General features: G+C 35.9%; 1 protein-coding gene across 4 annotated transcripts; it reads left to right on the top strand.

Moving 5' to 3' along the window:
- The first annotated feature begins 1,264 nt into the window (after positions 1 to 1,264).
- On the top strand, positions 1,265 to 13,731 carry LOC108973005. 4 transcript variants are annotated; one of them, XM_018939989.1, is made up of 7 exons: positions 1,265 to 1,509; positions 1,899 to 2,030; positions 9,411 to 9,926; positions 10,001 to 10,671; positions 10,740 to 11,065; positions 11,125 to 13,030; positions 13,140 to 13,731. In XM_018939989.1, exons 2-7 carry the CDS (start codon positions 2,019 to 2,021, stop codon positions 13,237 to 13,239), a joined length of 3,531 nt encoding a protein of 1,176 aa, XP_018795534.1. In that variant the 5' UTR covers positions 1,265 to 1,509; positions 1,899 to 2,018; the 3' UTR covers positions 13,240 to 13,731. The 4 variants fall into 4 exon arrangements, with proteins under 4 accessions (XP_018795534.1, XP_018795536.1, XP_018795533.1 ...); XM_018939991.1 differs by adding an exon at positions 8,716 to 9,263 and having other exon boundaries at positions 1,265 to 2,030; positions 9,407 to 9,926; XM_018939988.1 differs by having other exon boundaries at positions 1,265 to 2,030.
- The last annotated feature ends 6,031 nt before the right edge of the window (positions 13,732 to 19,762 follow it).

Genomic DNA, 19,762 nt, shown 5'->3' with positions numbered 1-19,762 from the left:
CAGTGAACTGAAAATGGCGTTCTGAATCCTACTACTTGAACGTTTGTGAGAGGGCAGCAACATAATAATGGCTGGCATGTACACAAAACAACGCAGTTGTCCATTTTGCATGTACACAATTTCGTTGAGGCCATACTAATAGGTACCGTGCACTTCAATGAAATTTTAATATTTTATTAAAAATGAAATTTTTAAGCAAAAAATAAGTAAATAGGTAAAGTTATTTGTTTTAAATTATCAATTGTTGTTATAAATGATGTAACAGAGCTATTTTAGCTTTTATTTGTAAAATAACGTCAGGTTTGTTAGAGCTTTGAATAATTTTCCATTTTACATATTAGTGGCATTACCACTCTACCTCATCTCTCTATCTTCCATTCTACTGTCAACTCTACTGTCATCCTACTGTCGTTGGCAAATATAGGATCAAATTGAAGTTAGCGAGAACGACAACTGTCTGCCTGCAGTCGTGTAGCTGTCTAAATAGGTCCGTCCATAATAACGTGTGTATTTTAATATTTGACAGATGTCTTTTGCAGTCTGTCACGAGCATTGTATTCCACACATGATACAGTCTCAAGTCTCTAAATTTGAGATTTTAAGTTAGAGACAATTTTTGATACTTGAGACTATTTTGCTATTCTGTAAGTGACAGCCACAAAATCTATTACGTTTCTTTATTCAGAGATGTTTTTATACTTGAATGAAAATAAAAATGTCGATAACAAATATTAAATTTTCTATAAGATAGTCAAAAAACATAATTATCATAAAAATAAAAATATTGGTTGACTTTGTTTCATAATATTAACGAAATTTATGTAAAATTGATTTATTTTTAACCTTTTCGTGTTTGAGTTGCTTACAAAATATAAAAAAAGACAATCGATTAATATCCATGATGATCTCTATTCAGTATGTTCAAAATGGCAGACAAGAGTTCTTTTTGGTTTTGTGACCATTTATTAACTACCAGGCTTCAAATTTGAGGCAATATTTTGACACTAAAGCTAGAGACTGTTTAGTGAATAGTAACTAGTCACAAATTAAGATATTAACTCAAAATGTCTCATATAGAGACTGGGTACAGAATCCCGCTATTAATTTTAATATCTATAAAGTTCGTGGTATACGTACCGAAGATTTTTAGATTTAATAATTTGTAATACATAAGAAAGACATGGTTACCCTGGTTCTGTTGAATAATTCTGAGAACTTGGCATTCCCATATGTCATGTTTTGTTGGCTTTGTATATTCCTTCATTTATCTTTATTTCATTCGTGCTTTCAATTGAAGAATTTCATTTTATTTTTTCAATTAGTAAACTTGCTTGTTACGCTTGCGATTTTAAGGACATTTTGTACTAACTCATACCTGTGTACAGAACCGAAACTTGTAGTTATTTAAAAAAGTTGCATATTTGTATTTTGAACAAATATAAATGATCGTCAATCGAAATCGTTTATGCCTTCATTTAAATTCCAGTCGGATATATTTTAATCAGTGAGGTAATAAATATAAAAAACAAAATTACAAATAACATTGTCTCTGGAAAATGCCAAAGCAAATTCAGTGAAAAGTGAAGCTGCTGAAGTAAATATGTGACGAAAACGAAAAAATAGATACTATTATTGTGGCTTGCATTCTATTTTTAAACATTAGTGATTATTATCGACTGTCCATAGTTATAAATAAATAGACTATAAAAAAATACAAGCCAGTTGCTCTTAGCCCATCATATCACTGCAAGCCTGCATAGAAGATACAGATAATATAACAAACGTGGGTTCACAACAGAGGCGTCATCAAATGCATTTTATTGACTGATTTCGCACCAACAACAAAGTTTGTCTTCGCGATACCCGATTGCAAAATCCAGTTTTCCCCATTCTTTCAGGTACTTAAAGCCTTCCCTCTGTCGCAAAAACAAGCTTCAGAAAGCAGCTGTTGCCTTTACTGCCAACATTCTCTTCATTGTTTACATCTGCATGGATACAAATCATATATGTAAACATCTATGTACATTCAGGTAAATCCAACGACATAATATTAAAGTATTACTAATGCAATTACTCATTATTTTGAATTAACTTGTGTTTTCTAACTAATGCTAAAGAAAGCATAAACAGCTCAGACTATCGTATTAAGTCGTTTTAGTGTTAAGATTTAAAGAATCATTTATTTTATTACGTTACATTTATATACAAGTAAATATATAAATTCGTTTTACCAAAGTGTACTTATGTTTGATGATAAAACTCCGAGCATGTTGTTTTTTTAGGAGCAGAAAATATTCCTGAAGTAATTTAGAGGTATTGTTCCGAGTTTGGGTTGTTGTTGTAGCGGTTATCTAGCCCCGTTAGGGTTGTCATCGAGGTCATCTAAGGGTAGGCCCAGAAAGCGTGATGTTTCCCAAGAATCGAGCTTTCGGCCTTGTAAGTTTACGTTTTTACTTAAGTTTGATGATAAAACTCTGAGCATGATGTTTTTGTAAGTGCAGAAAATATTCTAGAAGTAATTTGGAGCTATTTTTCCGAGTTCGGGTTGTTGTTGTAGCGGTTATCTAGCCCCGTTTGGATTGTCACCGAGGTCATCTAAGGGTAGGCCCAGAAAGCGTGATGTTTCCCAAGGATCGAGCTTTCGGCCTTATAATTTGCCAGCGACGTTGCTTTGTATTTGGCGTATTTTTTATTTCTTGTCTATAATTTCCCCTTAACTTATGCTTCTTAATCCTTTCAATTAAATATAAATTTAGGCTTACTTATTCTTTTAGAAAATTGTATAGCGGAAAGATTGGGGGCCAAACAGAACCATACTTAAATTTTAATAAAAATATGATTATTATTATATTTCAATGTAAATATATCCGATAAAAAATTGCGTATTACAATATGTTTAATTAAGTAGTTTGATCTTTTGTAATGATTCATGAGCTGTTATCTGCTGTTCGATCTGTTGAAAAATCAAATCGAGAAGAAAAATATTTATATGAAAATTTTAATGCCGGTTTTACCGGATTATAAGTTTTTTGTCATATCACTTGAGTAATTCAGGGATATCAGTTGGGGACACCCCAAATATATTACTAATATTAATAAAAACTTAAGTACGAAATTAAATTATTATATAAATAATCAAAACATTGTAATATTCACGGGTTTGCTTTAATAGTCAATATCTGTATTATTTGATTGTTTTGAGAATTAAATAATAAGGAAGTAATTTTCCACTATTTTATTTTTGAACTCCCATTAAAAGTTCAGCAAGCACAGCACAGAATAGACAAAATACAAGGTGGGTTCCAAAGTAAACAGTCCTTAAAAAAACAGAACAAATATTTTTCGGCTAAATCAATTGATATTATTCAGAATAGTCTCCTTCATATATGTATATAATATACAGCTTTTTGCATTTTTGCACGGTCCAAAAGCATGTCGAACGAATGGGGTCATATCAGGTGATTACGGAGAGTGGTTAATGGTTAAAATGTCTGTTTGGTCCAATAATCGGTCGTAATCTGCCCTTCGAATGTTAAATTCTGAGCAATTTTTGGTCGTTAGTCAATTTGTGCGGAACAAACCGTGCACACACCTTTCCTAAGCCCAAGTGTTCGGTCAAAATACGATAAATCGAGGTTTTGGAGATGTTCAATTCCATTTCCATGAATTTCAATGATGATTTCGGCTGATTTTTTGATGTATTCACGCACAGTTCCAATGGAATTTCTGGTGATCACGGATTTTGATTGGCCCACATGTTGATCGTCATTTATGTCCTCACAACCACTTTGCAAACGTTGAAACCACTCGTGCGCTTTGCTACTCCATTAAATTGATTCATCAATTGAAATGTTTCAGTAAAAGTATTACCAATTTTAAAACAAAATCTAATGGTGACTCTTTGTTCGAAGCTCATTTTCGCACCGATAACACAAACATACTGACACTTAAAATGCAATAACTTCACTTCCAATCTTTGAAATGTCATGAAATTCTCACTGGACAATCGATAAAGATAGCAGATTCTAACGCACCAGTCGACATATAAATGGCGCCACCAAGGGGCGCTATATTCAAAAATTCCTGTTTACTTTGGAACTTACCTTGTATGTGTCTTTGATAGTGTGAAGCAAAAAATGCAGCTATATGGAGGAGATGCTCCAATTGTGTTTAAATTTAGTTTAATTTATTTTACCGGTGGTGAAATACTTTGAAAGTACGTATCAATATAAATTGGGTAGAACTTCATTCGATATGATAACCCAGTTGAAGATAACAGTAGATTCTCATTGTACAAAAGTTAGGAACATATTGTAGATTAATTAGATTCCTATTTTCAGTGTTTCCTAGGTTTGAAAATTACGACTTGCTACAAAAAATTCGCAATGGATCTCTATGTTTATTCCTACCATCAATATTTATACTCATGCGACATATTGCTATGTATGTAGTTTAATAGTTTTGCTCACCTAAACCTAATCGAGATAGAATTTAGTTATACTACTGTGATAAAATTAAAAGGTGAATTTCGGCAATTCCATCCCCTCCCGCTGCAATGCACTTATGCCAACGAATTTTCCAGTCATCATAGCACTTGGAAAAATCCGCCGTCGTGATGGCCATCAGAGCCTTCTTCGATTCTTCGGCTTTACAATACGGTACCAATGTTATATTTTATTTTATTTGGAAGAAGAAATAAAAATATATAAATATCACAGTAATCAACATGATGTCCGTGGGGAACCGTAAGTGCATTTACGTGCATGTTTGTATCGCCTGGATAATATCTGAATTCATAAGACCTATCCCATTTTTTATCGATTATACTTTTCTTATTTTTGTTTTGACTTTTAACATAATTAAGATATTAACTTTCCTATCTAAATTTATTAAAATCGGTTCAGTAGTTTAACAGTTTATCCCGAACAAAACGTAGCACTTAATTCTTATACGAAAAACGAATCACGTTAAGGTTGAGCTTATGTGGTTAAAAAAAATTGCAAGAGTCGGTGTATCTCCCAAACCTCAAAAGCTAAATCAACAAAATTTACCCAAGACAAATCTTTTCTGTATCTCCTCCGCCAATGTGAAAACGTGGAATCAAACTTTTGGTTTTACATATTTGTTGTTATATCATAATAATATAGAATTATATGAATTTTTCCAAAAATGATTTAGACATCATCATACAGAAACGCTTATTTTGGATTAATTAAACCACTGATTTCTTGTTATATTATATATTAATTATAAAAAAGAAATCGTTTGAATTTGGCACACTCTATGGTATTTTAGGCTGGTAAAAAGATTTAGCTTCATTTACAACCTGTTTGCACAAAAGCAATTCTAAATTAAAAAGTAATGCGCCCGCAACCGTCATACCGGAAATAAATACATATTTATATCATAATTTCTGTATATACATAAGTACTGCATTGACTCCATACATGTGTATACGAGTATAAATAAAGATTTTATTATTTTAGTTTATCACCATTCCTTTATATAAATTATTTTTCTTTGTGATTGCATTCCAATACATTTGTGTGAAAATTGGTTAATTTTATGTTTTAATTGGGGTATTCACAACCTGTCTTATATCGTAAAGTCGTAAAATTTTAAATTTTACACTTGTTTAAAAAAAAAATTGTTGTTGGATTATATACAAAAATGAGTTTACACATTTACAATTCTCAATAATATGTTTTCGAATCGTTATAACTTATAACTTTAGGAGACATGTGAAAACCCTAATTTTTATTTAAACAAGTGTAAAAATTTAAAATTTTACGACTTTACGATGCTTTAAGACAGGTTGTGAACGCCCCAAATATTATTCATATGGAAGTAAGTTGTAATTTAAAATTCCATAAATATTTGTACATCACAGCATTCAATCGGTTTTCACACATAATTTGTTGATTAAAATTTAACTTTCTCTTTCGTGATATCTGGACTCTTATCATTGTCATTATATTTTGTACTTCGATACAAATATAAAAATTTTGCACTCTCCGTAACTGTGTAAAACCTTTATCAAATATCACTGTGGAATGCTATAATGTTGAATGTAATAAATTCCTGCTCCGCTACCTTAACTTGTATCTTGCACGAACGGTCTAAAATTATATTTTTATTGATAAGTTCATGTACTCAAATACATAACATATTATAGTAATCAGTCCAATAAACACTAAAAAAGTTGTCGCGAAGAAATTCTGATTACATAGAATAGTTTTCACTTGCAGGATTTGTTATCAAACTGGAGCCTAAGCCACTATTTACGATATTAAATGGCAAAATATTTCCCTAAGGGGCAAATGCGCCTAATTCCATTTTTTGTCAATTTATTTATATGCATAAGGCCACTTACATCCCCCTGTCATACCACATCAGACGCTCGAGCGATGATATAATTGAAATGGAACTGATGTAACTGCAATTTGTTGTGTGTCTTTATTCTATCATTCCATTCCTATGTACAAAAAATAACAGGCATTGAATATGTACATACATATGTCCATATATGCTTGCTTGCCCAACACAAATAACTATTGAAGTCATTATTACAAAAAAGTGCTCACTGAAAGTTCAAGTTTAAATGAGGTTTCTTTCACATTTCTATGTACACATGTACGTTTGTTAACATTTTTTTTCTCCGGTTGTCTTGACTCTTTGTATATTGATTACCATGTGTGTGGTACCTTAATAAAACTCAGCATCATTTTCTACTAATAATATGTGGTAATTCCAGAAATAGATAAAATCTGGTAAATATTATCAACTATCATAACAGTTGAACTTACCTGACTCGATTCAGCATGATCCACAAAAAAAACACAGAGTGGCTGATGAATTTTGCTACATTAAGAAAATCAAATACTTTGTTTTTTCAGTGTATGGAATTCATTTTTCTTTTATTCATGTTAAAGCTCATTCAATTTTATTAAATATAGCTTGAATGAATGAATGATGGTACACTGGCCACTGTAAGCTGAATGGGCATCTGTACAGAATGGGCCTATCAGCTTGCGCCAACTGCCGGTTCTGTGACAGGGAGCCGAAACTCCGGAGCATCTGCTGATCGACTGCACAGCAGTCTGTATTCGCAGAGCCAAGGCCCTTGGAGTTCCATTTCCGGATATGGATCGCATTGCCTCGCTAGCGCCTAGCAGCCTACTGGACTTCATYAATGGGCTGGGGCTAAGTGAGGCAATGTAAGGAAGGAGAGGGCACAATAGACCAAAGGTCGCAGTGCATTTCTCATTATTATTCATTCATTCATAAATATAGCTTAATTAGTTTTAAAAATAATGGAATTTAAATGCCTCCCCTGCTCGTTGATGCATGTGCGGCATCTTACCAAAAAGTTGTTCATTACTGCTTGGAGAGTTGAGACAGGAATAGCCGCAATTGTTTCTCGAACGGATTACCTTAGTTCATTCAAATTTGTTGGTTTTGCTTTGTAGATTTCCTGTTTGCAATAACCCCACAAAAGTCAGGTGCAGTAAGGTCAGGTGACCTGGGTAGCCAACGGAATGTGGAGTTTCTGGATATCAGCTTATTGGGAAATTTTCTTCGCAATTCTGTCATATTGGGCTATATGAGAAGCTGCATCATCTTTCTGAAACCCCACAGAGGTGAAGAAATTCTCATTCGGCGTAATTCTGGATAGAAAAACTCTCTCAACATGCTCAAGTAACGATATCCAGTAACCGTAACGGTGTGACCGAAGAAGTAGTGATGAAACTGCACACCACACTGTGACAMGAAGTGGATGCAATTCCGTYTCATGGMGTATCTGTGGGTTGGAAGCACTCCATATTCGACAATTTTGTTTGTTTATGTTGCTGCTTAAATCGAAATGAAAAGACAGTTCAACATGTTTCCATCCTCTTCCACCWTTTGAAGCATCTTCTGGCAAAATTCCAAGCGAATCGGCAAGTCTGCAGCGTTCAGTTTGTTGGCCATTTGAATTTTATATGGGAATAAGTCCAAATCTTGGTGCATAATTGACTGTAATGTCTGTCTGCTTACACCCATTTGAGCAGATAAGCTTCTTGTCGAAATAAGTGGATTGTTTTGTATGGCAGAAGCTACAGAAGCGATTGTTTCCTCCGTACGAACTGAAGGGTTTGGATGGTAAAGTCTACTGTTGACTGTCCCATGCTCGGCAAAATTGTTTACAAGTCTCATTATGGTCCATTTGCTCGGAGGATTGCCGCCAAACGTGCGCCTATACTCTCTTTGAACCGAAACTACGGACTCCAGTGCGTGATAGCGGCGGACAATCCAAATTCTTGTTTCAGTGTCCCAGTTATCCATTTTTGTTAAATGTAAAAGTCAATCTGCAAAATNAAAAAAAAAAAAAAAAAAAAAAAAAATTAACCAGATTCATTAAATAGATAAAGAGTTACTTAATTGTTTTTTGGTAGCGGCTTTCATCAGCCACCCTGTATATTCTCAAGTATACCTGACGAATGTCAAAAGTTGATCTCAGACCTTTCTTTGACCCCAATATAGTCCATATCGAGATTTCCGCTTTTGTAACTAACTTTAAACCATTTGGGTTGGTCAAAATTTCTGATAGTTGAACTAAATTAAATAAACAAGTTAAAAAGTATGTAATTAAGCGGTGAATATGAATGAAACTTGTTTAGATCTTGGTCGAAACCTCATATCCCTAACATAATGAATTACTATTTATTATTGCAGGTGCTGTGTGGCACGCAACTCCGTCTTGTTGTAATCGGATTTTGTCAAGATCAACTTCTTCCAATTCCAAGTTGTTCCAAGGCCATAACAGCAAATTTCCGAAGTTCACGGTGGTGCAATGGCTTCATTTCTTAAGTGAGAACAATTTTATATGGACGCAAGCGCAAATCCTTTCTCAAAATCTGTCAGGTTATGTTTTGAGACAGTCCGAGATAGTCTTAGAATCGACAAATTGCGGTCTTCAGCAACATTTGCCTGAACGGCAGTAATATTTTATTACTTCGAGCGGTTCTTTGTCTTATTGGTACTTGAACATTATGTAAAGAAAATGTATGCTCGAAATTTTCAACAATTCGACAAATAGCGAGCACTGGTGGACGATTATTACGATAATAAAATTGCTTAAACGCACGAAAACTTGTAATTGTAACAACGAACACACCTAACACCCCTCTTCAGATGGTCTGAACGCATCTAAACAGTTCGTTTGAATTTTAATATGTCCACAAAACCATGGATTAACGCTGTTCAAGGCTTTTATATTGACGGTAATGGCTCCTAAAATGTTCTGATGTAATATGTTAACTACCTTTCGCCACCTCTGCCCTTGAACCCAGACAAAAATATTTAGTAAATTTCTTTAATTTTAAACTTTATTTTTTATTAAAATTCTTATTCTTTTTATATTTAGATAGTTCTTTAAAAAAAGGAAGATGACTTCTGCGGTAAACAGTGACACATTTGCTGCAACTTCAAGTTCGATCTTCAGTTTATCCAGTACAATTGCAGAAACTGAGTGGTTAGAGGACCTGTTGCACGAGGTACAACTTGAGCAGTTCCTGGAACGTATACGCGATGATTTGCAAGTGACCCGATTGGCCCATTTTGATTATGTGCTACCGGAGGATCTCGAACGTTGTGGTTTGGGAAAACCTGCCGTACGTAGACTTATGGAGGCCGTGCGGAAGAAAAAAGCACATCAGTGGCGCAAAAATATTCTCTCAAAACTGATTGGCGGCGGAAAGCAACCGTCATCGAAAAAGTCACAACAAGCGGTTAATAAGGAACATCAAAACACTCAACTTACGTGTCTTATACACGAAAAAGATATTACCCTTGGCATCAAATTAGGTGATGGCTCATTCGGGGTGGTGAGGCGTGGGGAATGGCACTCCGTCCCAAATGGAAAAGTAATGCCCGTTGCTGTGAAGGTTTGTTTTTGTTAAAGAAAAGTACAAATCAATATAATACCACAATATTAATGTTACAATTAAATTAATTATAGGTGCTAAAATCGGATAATCTCACGCAACCGGGCATAATTGATGATTTCTTCCGTGAGGTGCAGGCAATGCATGCTTTGGACCATTCGAATTTGGTGCGTTTGTACGGTGTTGTTCTATCCCAGCCAATGATGATGATCACAGAATTAGCGGAGCGTGGTTCGCTGTTGGATACATTACGTAAACAGTGCAAACATACACCGTTAACTAACATTTGGAATTGGTCGGTACAAATTGTCACCGGTATGGCGTACTTAGAACACAAACGCTTTCTGCATCGAGATTTAGCATGTAGAAATGTGTTACTTGCTTCCGGCAATAAAATAAAGATCGGCGATTTCGGTCTCATGCGAGCACTTCCGCAAGAAGATGATTGCTATGTGATGTCTGAACACAAAAAGGTTCCCTTTCCGTGGTGCGCACCAGAATCCTTACGGTTCCGGCAGTTTTCACATGCCTCAGATACTTGGATGTTTGGCGTAACGCTCTGGGAAATGTTCACATTCGGTGAAGATCCATGGGTTGGACTAAATGGATCTCAAATATTACGAAAAATTGATAGAGAGGGTGAACGTTTGCATCAGCCAGATGCTTGCCCTCCAGATGTGTATGAAATGATGTTACAATGTTGGGATAAATTACCTGCAGAACGTCCAACGTTCGCTGCGTTGAAGTAAACATCCTTGAACATTTACAATATTAATTATCGTATATGAATATAAAATATATTTTTATTTTAAGGGAATTCTTAGTAGGAATGTCTCCGCCTTTATATAAAGCAGCACGATCTTATCGTGAAGAGAATCGGCTGCAGATCGATGCTGGCGACACTTTGGCCATTATTGATGGTCGCGCTGACTTGAAGCTAATTAAAGGTCAAAACCAACGAACATTTGATATTGGAGTTTTCCCACGCAATATATTGGAAAAACAAAAACACACAAGCAGCGATCTAATACAATCAATGCATGAAAGCATTCGTCAAAGCGGCGGACATTCCAGTTCACCCTTCGGATTTTGCTGGGGTGGAGCTGGAGCAATGAGTGCGAGTGCAGAAATCCAATCAGGTTGGTTACGTAAAATATGCAGTCTCTTAATTTTACTAAATTGAACACATTGATTATAGAGAGAAATCGTAAACCACAACCACACATGCAACAACCAGCGCATCATGTCAAAGAACGGAAATCTGTGTCTAGTAAACAGTTTGCGTACAATAAATTGGTTAATGAGCGTACCGCTGAACTACAGCGAAATCAATCAGTGCAGTTCGCAAAAGGAAAGGGAGTTAATAACATCAAACAAGGCCCTCAGCGCCCGCCTCCACCGCAACAAAAACAAATAGAGGGTATATTGATTGACATTTCACCAGAGTTTGGGCCTCCTGCAACTTCCATAAACTGTGATGAAAGCGGGTCTGTAAAAATTAAAAACTCCTTGTGTTTATTGGACGCACCAATAGATATCCCAACAGAGGGAGAGGAGTATGGTGCAAACTCGTTTGCTTACAGCAGCGCCACAGCACAACAAACATTTTTAACTGGAACTTCGCCGCTGGCACAACGACTTCAACCGCCGCCTTACCAGATGCCACCCACTTATTCGAACACAATTGAATTCACACAACAACAATCACAATCAATACAACATCGTGACCCATTTGATACTAGTAGCGTGCATATGAATTGTGACCAAAATACAGGAAATAATGCAGTGTACACAAATGTAATAGGTCATTCGCCGTACCAGGTGCAACAGTCAATATTGCGCACAAATTCAATACAGTCATTATATAGCAGTCCTACAGCAAGGAAAAGCCTTTTCTCGGGAACATTAAATTCCTCGGGCAATAAAGAGAATGTTCCACAGTCGCTTGCCACAGAAAACCAAAATAATGTGATCTCTGAAAACGAAGATGCGCTCCATACAAGATTGTCTTCACTTACCTTGGAAAAGCCAACGGTTGAATCCTCTACAGAGAGTAATGTTTTGCTGGACCAATCTTTTATTGCTGAACTAGAGAAGGATATGTACAGCAGTAAGGGTCAAAATGATTACGAACGCAATTCCATGCAAATGTATACGAGTAAGGAAAATGTGTACAAACAAAATTTGACGCCTTTAAAAAATTCAACCAGCCTCTCGTGCACAACAAATGCATCAAGCAGCGGAGTTTCTCCTAAACTGCAAAATATCGAAACGTACAACCAAGTACAATACTCAAACGCAGCTATCACTGAAGCACGCAAAAGCCTTAATGATCAGCATAAACTAAATAACCTAGAGGTTGCTGGAACAAATACCACTACAAGTGGTGAGGAGAGAACCGAAGGGCTTACTGAAAACACCCAAGATGTTATTAATCGAATATGGTATGATCGTGTCAATGGCACTTCAACACCTGCAACTTATTACTCTCAAACTCCGGAAAATGCATACCAAAATCAGAGTAATTACGCAGATCGATATGCTAGCGTAATCAATGGCAAGGAGTCAAACCATAGCTTCGTGGCGCTTTCAAATCGAGTTGTGCCGCAAGCAACACAGGGTAGTAAAATATATGAATCTGCGGCTTCTCTGTATGGCAGTGTGAGTGGGTGTGAATTATATGACGCTGTAGCTGCAACACCCTCAGCGTATTATGGTCAAATACCTTTGAACGCCGTTGAGGCTGACAACAGTATTTTCTCTAGTGAATTAACTACAGCATCTGCAGCGCCCGCTGCGATTTACGACGAAGTTACGCTGGACGACTATTTACGTCCACATCGACCAGCACCGTTAGCTCCACCACTACTCTCAACCCAGCAAATACAACGTCGTCTGGAGAAGCTAAAGCAGCATCAGGATGGGGGTGGAAATTTATATGCGCCTGTTCCATCCGAAACCGCAAAGGAAAACGAAAAAATTCAGCAAATACTTAAGGATTTAGGTTCAGCTGCACAGGAAGTAGATGTTCGTAATGCATTAAGAGCAGCAAACGGTGATGCAAATGCCGCAATACGACACTATAAAATTGACCAACTCACCAGGTGCGTTAATTCAAATATCTATGCCATCAATTAAAATCCTTTGTTCTATGTTCTTGTATGTATATATTTGTGTTTATTTACATTTTTTCATATGCCTCTATTATTGCAGACTCGGTCTTGCCAATCGTCCCCAGTGTGAACAGGCGTTACAAAAAACCGGTTGGAGCTTAGAGCTTGCAGCTGCTGTGTTATTAGAAAGTACTTCTTAGAAGATTTACGAATACCGAAATTTCTTAGGTATCCATTATCCCACAATTCATCATTCCAAATTACATCACATTTTCGGCTCGCCAAAATTGAGGGACTATTTTTTTTATAATACAGCTATGTATTAAAAGTAGAAATATTCAAAAGGTAATTATCGAATATAGAAAAAATTACATGTTTTGAATTCATTCGCCGTCCTAAGTTTGGAACAAAAAACGATAATATTCAAAATACCTGATATTAAAACTTTCGAATTAGTAAATTTATTTAGAGCGTAAAGCATTTTATTCATGACTTACAAACTATAAAATATATAACAAGCACACGACGTGTTAAAATACAGATATAAATAAATGAAATCAAAATTCCAATATACCCATGTCAACTAGACTTCAAAATATTATATATATTGAATCGCATGAAAGAATCATCACATGCATAGATATATTTTTATGTAAACAAATAAAAGTATAGAACTTGTTAAATGCACAGAACTGAGTTACTTGTAGTTATTACAAAGAAAAGGCTTTTCAAAATATTTAGAAAACTTGAAATATGTTTAAAAAAATCTTTAATTTTCTTAATGTTACACGGATCTATTCTATAACGAGAGAAATGTTATGTTTTTAAAATAAGAAGTTCTGTACAGTACTGTGTTCACAATTTGATTTTAGAATAACGGTTTAAAAAAATTGTAAATTCATTTGCTTGTTTAACCTACGCAGTTCTTTTGGGATCGATAATTGCTATAAAGGAATTTCTTTAATTGGTCATAATTCTGGCCTCGTTTACTTTTAAGGCTGAAGTAGTATTTTGGCACTATACATTTTTAGGCTCGGAAGATTTGGGAAATATTTCTACTACTGCAATCTAAAACCCCGGTGATCCGATATTCATATCGGCTGATATATCTTTTTTGCCTAGTAGTGCAGACACTCACTCACTCACTTGAGTGTAAGTGATAATCAACATGGCTTCCAACAAGTGTACAAGTGTGGATCGATCTGGCAAAGGCATCAAATATGATAGATACGCTGCTTGTAATGTTCTGAAATCGAAGACAAAAAGCTGAGGAACATTTACGATACGACAGAAATAAAACTTGACAAAGAAACACCAAGAGTCTGCGACCGACAAACAAAACGCGAAAATTTCTGAGTGAGAACTTGTTACAGGGTCCCAGTGTACATTTCTCTGTTGGATGCAATCGGTGAAGTTTTGAAGACGCCCTTTTCTAGAGAAGTATTGGATGGATTTCAACTGAGTTTGCTGCTTCCAGAAAAAGTATGTGCTTTGAAAACCAAAGAAAAGGAAAATCTTATTGACTGCTTGATAGATAGATACAAAGGACTTTTGGATAATGACAACGTCAAATTTTTCTATTCAATACATGAACTGATTACAGTATTATACATTGCAATAAAGTATGTCGCCCGGACGTCTACAATTTATAATGAGGTTTCTCATGATATTGAACTATAAAGACACTGTATTTAATATAATAATCTATATATTTCAAGTAAATGTTTATTTTACCCCCCAAAAAAACTATTTCTGGGTTCGCCCCTGCTCAATATACAGCAACATTGTACGAATGTTCCATTACACGCTGTAAAAATTTCAATTTCTTAAATTATAAAAGAACAAAAAATAGCACCTACATATTTTAAATCAGATGATGCATTGTTTTTGTTCAGAATTAGCGGCCCATGCCGCTATAACTCAAATTGAGCGGCATTCACGCACAAACAAAGCAAAAATGCTTCTCTCCAAACTATTTTGTGAGGATGTTTCCGTAGATTTCTCAGATTGCATGCATCGAAAGCCAGCTCAGTATAATCTTGTTAAAAATGTAAGAATTTATAGGTAAACTACATATGTACATATATACATTTTTGATTGTAGGCTCGTTTATGTAGATTGTGTTGACTCCTACATGCCTTAAGCCAGTCTTGTCTCACCCCCTTAATATGATCATTGCAATGTCTGAAGCATTACATATGTGCCTGTGTTGTTGGTATTTTTAAAATGTAAATACATATAGAGGTCATGTGTAGAAGAAGTTCACGCAAGTGACGAAAGTTCTTTGATCGCCATTACTTGAAAGTGGCCAGAAAAAATTCTTTTACACATGACTCAAGCAGCTCACGATTTCCGGTTTTTGACCAAGTATCCTCTGGGTAGCCTAAGAACATCCGTTTTATGGCGAGCTAATGTGAGAAGGCAAATATCCCCTACATAGGGTTGTGCGCTGGGTGTGGGACTCGCCACGTAAATAAAATACCCCCCGTGAATAGTTATAACCAGCCTTGCTGCTGTTAACTCGGCTATAATCGCGTAAGCGGTGTCTACGTCAATTAAGAAGAAGAAGAAGAATAAGAAGAAGAAGAAATACATATGTAAGTAGAGTTTTATTAACATATTGCAACGAACGGACTGCAATTTTCTCAAAATATGTGCAAACATTGCAAACTACAACTTAAATAAATTTATGGGAATGTCGTTATGCTGATTTTACGCGCAATTACGTCGATTCGACGTTACCATAATGATCTTTTTCTGTCGCGAGACGTTACTATTTTTATATAAATATAGGAATTCGTGTTAAAAAAATACTAGTAGGCCTTTAAAGACGCTTGGCCAACAAATATTGTTGATTTCATAATTTGCATTAGGTAAAAGTTGTACATATTGATAAATACACAATCGTTTGGAAGTTAGGAAATAACTTAACTCATATGAATTGAAATTGAAAACCTTACCTTTAAAATATTAAGTAAGGTCTAAGAATGAAACCGAACCACTGATAATGTTTGATAAATCCCTCCACTCACCATTGAAAACTACTAAAAGTGCGATGACCCAAACTTAGCTCGTCCTTACTTGTTTAATATAAAGTTTTGCAACAGCTGAAAATATTTCCCCGGCTTAGTTCCTTTTAAATTTCGATGTCGGCCTTTTGAATGGCCTCTACGTCTGCATAACGCTTTCCTTTCATGGGCAAATGCATTTTTCCGAAAAGGAAGAAGCGCGGAACAAACCGTAAGCCCAAATGTTTGGTCAACATACGATAAATCAATGGAATTTCCGGTGATCACGGATTTTGATTGGCCCACATGTTGATCGTCATTTATGTTCTCACGACCACTTTGCAAATGTTGAAACCACTCGTGCACTTTGCTACTCCTTTAAATTGTTTCATCAATTGAAATGTTTCAGTAAAAGTATTACCAATTTTAAAACAAAATCTAATGTTGACTCTTTGTTCGAAGGTCATTTTCGCACCGATAACACAAACATACTGACACTTAAAATGCAATAACTTCATTTCCAATCTTTGAAATGTCATGAAATTCTCACTGGATAATCGATAAAGATAGCAGATTCTAACGCACCAGTCGACATATAGATGGCGCCACCAAGGGGCGCTATATTCAAAAATTCCTGTTTACTTTGGAACGCACCTTGTATATGTACAATATATACCGTAAGCTGCAGAGGGAAGGGTGACGCATTTACAAACAAAGAAGAGAGAGGCCAAAATGCTTGAATATGAAGAGGCTGACCTGCTGGCTGATAGGAGAAATGCTCGAAAATTGTACAAAAAGATGCTACGACTAATAAAAGGTTTCAAGACCGAAGCATACTCTTGCAGAACACCCAAAGGTGATCTTATAACCGATACCCAGAGCATACTAAAAATATGGAGGAAACTCTTCCCCAGCCTGCTGGAATTCAGTGAAGGCATAACATCATAAGATGGCGAACGCGATTTCCCAATCGATGATAATGAAACAGACGTTCCATTTCCTGACCACGAAGAAGTTCGAATAGCAATTACCCGTCTGAAGATTAACAAAGCGGTGGGGACCGATGGATTGCCGGCCGAGGTATTCAAACACATCGGCGAAGAACTAATAAGGAGCTTGCATCAGATTCTTTGTATAATATGGTCCGACGAAAGCATGCCCGACGATTGGAATTTAAGTGTGCTCTGTCAAATCCACAAAAAGGGAGACCTTACAATATGCACCAACTAGTCTCTTCAACATCGCAAATAAGGTTTAATCGAATGTATTGTGTGAAAGATTAAAGCCCACCGTCAACAAACTGCTTAGACCTTACCAGTGTAGCTTTAGACCTAGCAAATCAACAACTGACCAGATATTCACCATTAGCCAAGTCTTTGAAAAGGCCCATAATTTTTCACGATAGACACACTCCATCTCTTCGTCGATTTTTAAGCTGGTTTTGAAAGCACGAAAGGAGCTGCCTCTATGCCGCTATGTCTGGATTTGGTATCCTCGCAAAACTAATACGGCTGTGTAAACTGACGTTGAGCAATACCAAAAGCTCCGAGAGGATCGGGATGTAAGGAGTGTACAGCTGTAGGCGTACGCTGATGATATTAATATCATTGGCCGTTAGTTCTGCTTTCTTCAGAATGGATAAAGAAGCAAAGAGCACGACGGCAAGAGGAAATATCTCCTGTCATCAAACAAACAGTCGTCGCACTCGCGACTAGGCTCCCATTCGTAGATAATATCTTGTATCTTGGAACCAGTCAATAATCTCGAAATCCAACGCAGAATAACTCTTGAAAGCGGGTGCTACTTCGGAATGAGTAGGCAATTGAAGTCATCTCTCGACGAACAAAAACCGAACTCTACAAGTCACTCATTATTCCCGTCCTGCTATATGGTGCAGAGGCATGGATGATGACAACATCTGATGGGTCGACCTTAAGAGTTTTCGAGAGAACGTTCTGCGGAAGATTTATGATTCTTTGGACGTTGGCCAGGGCGAATATCGCATTGTTGTGGAACGATGATACGACGCCATTGACATAGTTCAGCGAATTAAAAGACAGTGGACGAAAGCACTCCAGCTCTGAAAGTATTCGACGCTGTACCCGCCGTCGAAAGCAGAGGAAGAGGAAGACCTCCAATTCGTTGGAAAAACCAGTTGGAGAAGGACCTAGCTTCGCTTGTAATCATCAATTGGCGACATAATGCGAAAATAAGAAACGACTGGGACGCTATTGCTAACTCGGTTTCTACGCCCTTACAGAAGAAGATATGTATATCCCATATAATGGTATTTTTAATGAAACAGATATTTTTACATAAATTTATATGGGAATATCGAAATACACAGCGACCCATTTTAAAATTAAACTAAACATTTTTCCTTGCATCGATTTTTTTCTCTGTACATAGACTCATTTTAATCCATGAATTCGAAAGTGTTGTTTTTGATTCACCCTAATATACATATGTATATAATACATATGTATGTATGCTGAATATTTCGAATGAGTTTGCTATTTGCAATAAAAGAGGGGATCATTGAAAAAGGTAGTATTAGCTTTTTTAAAACTTGCATTGAACAATGCCCTTGTTAAATTAGTTGAATAAATACGTATGAGCAAAAGTGTGTACGTAAATAATGTTATTGTTACGGTTTATTAAATTGACAAATATTGTTTTTGGGGCATCTATTTTCAAGCCTTTCATTATCGTGGGATCTATGTCACAACGCATTTGTTCCAGATCAGTAGGGAATAGAAAAGCACGGTGCAATGGACCTGAATAAGACTTTGTGGTTTTACGATTAAATTTTTTAGTAAATTTAATATTTTCGTAATGTTTTTGAGATGTGATATTAAATAGATGTTTATATACCTAGAAATGTAGAATGGCCTTAACGTTTAATGAACTTATAGTTTTGATCGCAACATTTTTGGTTTTGCAAGAAAGTTAATACCTCAGAACGCATTTCGCTGATATCAAACATGTGTAACTACTTGATTGAGGCACTTTCTTTCTTCTGATATATCTCATCTATTGTCCGATCAAAATTTCATAAAGCGGACCATATTTGACAATGGCGGGGAAATACTTTCAGCTCTTGCAAAACTTTTTACTAAGCAAGTATGGAAGGGCACAGTTGGGGAGTAACCGAACATTTGATGGTATAATCCCGCAATTGGCAAATTAAGAAATCTCAGACACATATATGAAAAGAAAGTTGCGGACTGGAAGAAATTCAAACACAAATACGCAATCGTAAACAAACTACGCGAAAAGGTACACTAGTCCAACAACATCTCAAGACAGCAAGCAACAATTTTCACTCGATTAAGGATCGGACACACGCAAATCACTCACCAAAATCTTCTAGGCGGCAATCCTACACCATTCTGCCCCAGCACTTTATCCATGGAACATATATTCAATATCTGTCCAGCACTAGAGAGTATTAGGCAAAAACACTTTAATTCTATTAAATATCAAACATTGTTAAATACACCATCTTTCGCAAACATTGTTAATATATGTATTTTTCTAAAATAATGTTATTATTATTAATAATAATAATAAGAAATCTCACAGATTGATCAATATACTTACAAGGTAAGTGAAGCGGCTGATTGAAATTCTACATATTAGGTATTAGGCCTAGAAGAGGTATTATAAGTTAGAGGTATTTTAGTTATAAAATTAAATATCTTGAGGACAAAAT

The sequence above is a fragment of the Bactrocera latifrons genome, unplaced genomic scaffold, assembly GCF_001853355.1.
Source record: "Bactrocera latifrons isolate USDA-ARS-PBARC rearing strain unplaced genomic scaffold, ASM185335v1 scaffold_448, whole genome shotgun sequence".
Taxonomy (NCBI): Eukaryota; Metazoa; Arthropoda; class Insecta; order Diptera; family Tephritidae; genus Bactrocera; species Bactrocera latifrons.
Note: the sequence above shows the minus strand (reverse complement) of the source record. Positions and strands in the feature narration are given on the sequence as shown.